Genomic DNA, 6,247 nt, shown 5'->3' with positions numbered 1-6,247 from the left:
GTGGTTGCTATTGCTCTTCTCTGCAAACCATCCAAGAACTGCATCTTTATCCTCTCTGATCACATGGGACGACCCCGGATAAGCTGCTTTTTCTAGAACTGCCTTGTTTTGCCGGCTCCACAGAAGAAATTCCTCGGCGACGGCTCAACTGCTTGCACTATGGGTTATTCGTCGAACCAATCCCCATGCTCATCTGTGATCTAGAAACCCAAAGAGACCAAGCCACCAAGGCAGGAAGAAAAGGAGAAAAGGCAAAATACCTGGTCGAGCTTTACTCTGAGCACAGTATAAAACTACTACTCTATGATATGTGATATGCTGATCTGCGTATTTTCCCTGGACGTCCTTGACCTGCAGACTACGCCAGTTCATAGGGGCACGTTCCTGCCAAGTGCCAAGTATTCATCAGAGCATGACCATAGCTGAGCAGTCTGGGGCCAGGACTAGTGAGATGCCTCTGCTCTTTCAGCACAGATCACAGGTGCGCCTCGCTATCTCGCATTTCGCGAGCATCTGGGCCGGGTTGGGAGTTGGAGGCTCTGGAGCTGTTGTGGCCCAGGAAGATGCGCCGCTCCCACTTGAAATCGGTCCGGGGGCGAACGATCGGCAATTCAGACCGGAACACAAATCCGGGACACGCAAAGAATATCCGACGGAGCCTGGCCATCTGCTTTCTGAAGAATAACGCTACTGCTAATAAGACGGAGCGATAAGATAATCCTGCTGCCCATCACGAATTTTCTTCGTAAAATAGGGAGTGATAAGCACGCTTTGGCAAGTGCGTTTACGGCACCAAGATGCCGCCGCAATGACGTGGTCGTTATCCGAATTCGGGGTGAGGGCGAGAGAGGAGCAGCGACCGAGCGAGGGGAATCGGTCGAGCACGAGCACGAACGCTGGCCAAGTAGTATTCGTGTTCGTGTCACGACCAAACTTTTCTCTCTCACACACAGCAGAGGGCAGAGAGCCCACACGCGTGACCTTGAATTCCAAAGGATCGCTGTGTGACACGAAAGGCTAGCTACAGTGCAGCTACACCGGCCAGCCAGCACCTACGTCCGGAGGTGCTAGTGGCTAGTGCATGCGCGTCGGCACGAAACCTAACCTGGAGTACTTGGATACGGTGACAACGATGTGGTTCGGCAGATGATTTCGATCCTCTTTTTTTCCTCGATCCTCTTTTTTCCTTTTTGGCCAGCCTTGCCGTCGGAGTCTCCCGTACGGTACGGGAGACTCGTGCGGTCGTGCTGCCGTACGTGTTGGCTGTAGACCATTACATTACATCAACGTACTTGATGATGATGATGAGCAACTCAGCACTGTATGTATGAGCGCAACTGGTTATGGTGATGATAACTGTCCTCAACTTTCAATTGATAGTGCAAGCAATGTTAAGCAGAACAGAAGCAAACATATAACCAAAAAAGAAAATCTAATATCAGATAATCCTAGAACCAAAAAACATTGCTAAAGAGCACTACCAAGCTAGGTCAATAGAGTATTTTAGAACCATTTATACCGCACTCGAGAATTTTCCCCTACATCTTGATAAATCTTTTCCCATTATCATATCTAGATCCAGCCGTCCCTCATGGTCGCTTGCATTGTCCCTTTCTTTTCCTTCTTATTTTGATTTGTTTTACCGCTCCTCATGACACACTTGGGATCCCCATCGCCGGTGAAGATGTCTTCATTGTCTGAGCCCCCAAAACACTTGGGACTACAATAAGTAGTTAGAAAAATAAAAAATCAGACGCGGAGGAGCGAAGAATCACCCAAATAAATATTAAGCATATTTAGTTTCTTCGCATTTACAATCCATTTCTTTTTCATTGATCTAAATAAATATTTCTCAAAAAATGCAAATGGAAGCAACACAAAATTCATTCCCCACCAACACACAACGCTCACACCATTTCCAGCTAGCCTAAAAGTATATATCATCATACACAATATAAGTAACTTTCTTTAGATAAGTAACTATGCTTATGCAATCCTAGAAATCCTACAAATTCTACAACCGCATCAATCACTCATTTCATTTCACCATATAAATCACTTTTTAAAATTGTCCTCTTTATAATGCATTTGCTACTATTTGCTCACCCCCTCCAACCTCTCAACATGGTTCTTAACGATACACTGTTAGCACTAAATATTTGTAAAGATTTCGTTAAAAGCTGCGAGTGGTACTAAGTAGAAATTGGTGAGCGAGGATAGAAGCCAGCCTCTCGAAAGAGAGGTGCCCGGTTTGATTCCTGGGTGGCGCTCTCGTTGAGAGTGAGGTATAGTTAGCCATTCGGGCCGCCTGAACTGGCATGGCCAATCACGATTAGGCCCGCCCCGATTATTTATTCGTGCCGGGCCAGACTGACCCACGTGCTGAGGTCTCGGCCCAGGCATGGCCCGAAGGCCTATTATTCGTGTCGGGCCGACCCGATATCCTATACGAGCTCTGTGGGCGGGGCCCACCCGTGAGCCTATGTAACTATTTAACTCCTTCTTTAATGCAGAATTATCTCAAAATTAAATTTCAAATTTGACAAAAAAATTATTGAGATCTTAACATATTCTCAAATTTAAACACTTTTATTCACACATACACATTCAAATACATATACATGAAGTTAATCGGACTCATGGGTCTTAGCAGGCCTCTCGTGCTCGGGCTGGCCCACAGGCTTGGTTGGGTCGAGGCTTATTCGTGCCGGGCCGAGTCGGCCCACGTGCCGAGGCTTCGGCCCAGGCATAGTACGACGATCGTGCTGGCTCGGTGCAGGCCCGATTAACTTCATATCGAGCCAAAAAGTCGGGCCGTGGGCCGGCCCGCGGGCCTTGGGCCCGATGGCCAACTATAGAGTGAGGGACGTCACTGGCTTGGCCCCCCTAATTAAGCTTCCCTGAAGCCGGAGAGTATCCCAGTCTCTGCCCTCTACTAGGAGAAATACGTTTCCCCGGATTAAGACTGGCCGCCCAATGGCATCTGGCTACGCCGGCCGGGGGTCCCCAAACTCCGATCTCCACTTGGGCAGCAGCGGCAACTAAACAAGCAGCTCGTGGTGTCACCTCTTCTGATGACTACTTTACCCTGCATGGCTTTGCCCAGTCGGGAGTGAAAGTCTGAAAGATCAGTATCCACCTCCGTCTTGGATAGAAACCACCGAAACCTAGCTAGTGGCACCAATAAATGAGGCCATTATCGTCTCTTTGGCAAAAGCAAAAGCTCGAACAAAGCAAGTTTAAAAGAGCATGGCAAAGAAGGCGACCCGGGGCGAACGGGCGAGCCGGGTTCGAGCACTTTGACTCGTGCTGGAGTTGAAAGCTGGGGTTAGAAGATTGGGGGAGCAGCGAGTGATCTCTGCACCTTGGGTGATTCTTGGGCTAGTAAATCTCATCCGATCATTGTTTAGTGTTTAATCCTACAAAAAGGGGGCTCAACTACGCATACGTACGGACGAGGTGTTTGTGAATTTTTTTATCAGTGAGATGAGTAGATTATTGGTACGGGGATGTACAAGTTGACAGTGTGATAGATCACTTTATAGGAATAGCTTCATGCAGAGAGCTAGAGACTTCATCTCGCTTCAGCTTTTCACTGCACTACTAGAAACCAACTTGACTTGCATACACAGTGGCACCCAGATGTTAATTAGTTGCTCAAGGTAGACTGCTTGTGCCCTTTGAAAAGTTTTCTAGTGTGTCCACTGCACAGTTGGAATCAGAAGAGAATTGTTCTATTGATCGCGCTTGAGCTGACGATGCATGACGTGAGCTAGGATGCATGCGCAAGTGTCGACCTGGTGTTTGCCTGCCACGGCCAGACGCGTGGCCTATTAATCAAGGATCCATGCCCTATTACGCCACGCTAATCACGAAGTGGTAGGGATTGAAGTGCCAGTTCTCGTACAGGCAGAAAGGGAGGGCGTCGTCCTACCCCCCGGCGAGATGCCGCGTTGCCTGCCGTCCCCTCCTCCGTTCCTCTCGCCTCGTCGGCGTCTGGCCTGAGCTCCGGACGAGACGACGGCACGGCACGAATCGACCGGAGGAGAGCAAGTCCCAACCGAAAGTTCCGGGAGGACACTAGGCCGATCAAGAGGGGACCCCGACAAGTCAGGAGCCGAATCCGACAGGCCATGAACTCATGATTAGTATGGTTGAGCTGCGCAACACGTTGGGAGTGGACAGGATCACAGGACAGGAGGACCGGAAGGGGTAAAGGGAAAAGATGTCTGGAAGCACAGAATTCCTGATGCATGTTGCCGCTCCCAATTTGAGAACGATGCCTGAATTCCTGATTCCCTTCTTGATCGATGCTTCTGCGCTGTTGCTCGATGGGTGGTGGGTAGCTGCAGGTTTTTGCAGTCTGCACTTCTGATCATCATCGCCATGGAAGTAGCTGGGATTTGAAGCGAGGATGGAAAAGAAACAAATGGAGCAGTGAAGAGCTGTATCTGTATGAGAGTGTCAATTCAACTAGTAATTATACATCGATGCATCTATTTATACAGTACATGCGCATCTGCAAAATGAGACGCAAAAAAGAGAAGGCAAAAGCCAACACTCGAAATCACAGAGGAAGCATCCCCAGGCTAATCTACAACTACTGCCTCTGTCTGTCTCTACACCTCCGGGCTCGATCGATCGATGGGCATGGACTCCTCGTTGTCGCGCCGCGCGGGCACGACATGATGAATGGAAGCCGAGCTCGACCATAGTCACAGGATTCGGGGTCGATGCCTCGTCCCACGTCCCGGGAACGTCGTTCCGATTCGAGGGTCGGGGTCGAAGAGGATCAGTGTCCCATTCAAGGTTGGATCGCGTCCCGGTTTGAAAGGGGTCGCAGCCCCATTGTTTGCAGATTTAATTGGGATAAGGAGGTTAAGGACAGTGGATTGATGTGGTTTTTATTAGAAAATGAGCTGAATACGTGTAGCATGGTCTAAATGTACTCTTTTATACGTTTCTTATATGCTTGGTTAGATTAATTTCTTCATTAGTAGCACATATATAGTTTTTGTTTTTATAAAGACACATGGACCCGAAGATATCGACCCCGATGAATCAGGGTCGCGTTCCACATAATAATTTATCGTTCCATAGAGGTATACCCCTTCGTACCACAATTTTATAAAGTGACGATCCTCGACCCTCGACCCCGTTCCTCGACCCGGTCGACCCAGGAACTTTGTGACTATGAGCTCGACTCGACTAGGCACAGGGCAGCTGGGCAGGCAGGCCCTCCGATCCTGATGATCAAACCATCTCAGGAGCTGACCTTGGCGCGGGTGCACGGGGAGAGGGAGTAGTGCCCGTGGCCGCCGGCGTGCACGCGGTGCGAGGAGGAGGAGGAGGAGGAGGCCGGCGCCGCCTGCGTCTCCCGCTCGACGAGCGCGCGCAGGCGGAGGAACTCGTCGACGGAGCAGGGCAGGCGCAGCGGCCCCGCCGAGTAGTCGTAGCCGTAGGCGTCGCGCGCGGCCTCCAGCAGCCGCCGGAAGAGCGGGTGGTAGAGGTAGGCGATGGGGATGACGAACCGCTGGAAGCCGCGCTCGTCGCCCTCGGCGCCGACGCGCACCGCCAGCCACCCCTTCTTCACCTTCCCCCTCTTTTCCTCCCCTTGCATGGCGGCGGCGGCTCGCTAGCTCAGCTCCTCCGTCCTACGACACGCCCGCCGCCGTCTCCGCCCGCCGCGCCGCGCCTCGCTCCCCTGGCTTCTCGCACCACGACGTCGCGGGCCGGTGCAAGTACAGGCGTTCGTACCCGCCGGCGCTAGAGGCCAAGCCAAGCGGTGGTTTTTAATTGAATCGATCCCTCGGTGTGGTGCGCGGTGTCTCGTCACTCGTGGCACCTCGCCGTGGTTTTTATAGGACTCCGCCGCTACGGAGCTCAGCTGGAGGGGGCTAGTGGGGGTGCCAGTGCACGTACGTCCTTTGCTACGGAAAGGCAGAGCCTTGCCTTGCCTTGCCCACTTGCAGGTCGGCTCGGCTCCGGCTGAGACAGAACGCACTACGGGCGGCGAGCTCGACCCGGTAGCTAGCGGCGAGCTGACGGGGCGGGGTCACCCGCCGGTTGTCGTGTCAGCGTCGGGGCGGGCACTGCACCCTGCGGCCGCGTCAGTTGTGGTGGTGGCGACGAGGGTTAAAAATCCCGACCGGTTACCGGTAAAACGGACCGGACCGGTTCCGGTTCCGGCTGGTTTTAAACCGACACAAATTCAAAATTCAAATTTGAATTTAAAAAATGAAAAATT

The 6,247-nt window shown here is 51.7% G+C and overlaps 1 protein-coding gene across 1 annotated transcript; it reads right to left on the bottom strand.

Annotated features, from left to right (window-relative positions):
• Nucleotides 1-4,432: 4,432 nt before the first annotated feature.
• LOC120657307 (auxin-responsive protein SAUR32-like) lies at nucleotides 4,433-5,836 on the bottom strand. Its single transcript, XM_039935602.1, has 2 exons — nucleotides 5,205-5,836; nucleotides 4,433-4,710 (listed from the first exon to the last, which is right to left on the bottom strand). Exon 1 carries the CDS (start codon nucleotides 5,618-5,620, stop codon nucleotides 5,264-5,266), a length of 357 nt encoding a protein of 118 aa, XP_039791536.1. The 5' UTR covers nucleotides 5,621-5,836; the 3' UTR covers nucleotides 4,433-4,710; nucleotides 5,205-5,263.
• Nucleotides 5,837-6,247: the final 411 nt, after the last annotated feature.

This window comes from Panicum virgatum, chromosome 1N (assembly GCF_016808335.1).
Source record: "Panicum virgatum strain AP13 chromosome 1N, P.virgatum_v5, whole genome shotgun sequence".
NCBI lineage: Eukaryota > Viridiplantae > Streptophyta > Magnoliopsida > Poales > Poaceae > Panicum > Panicum virgatum.
This window is presented reverse-complemented; position numbering and strand designations above follow the sequence as displayed.

Excerpts from the sequence above, each read along its gene's own strand:
- LOC120657307 (XM_039935602.1), bottom strand. The coding sequence starts at position 5,620 with ATGCAAGGGGAGGAAAAGAGGGGGAAGGTGAAGAAGGGGTGGCTGGCG.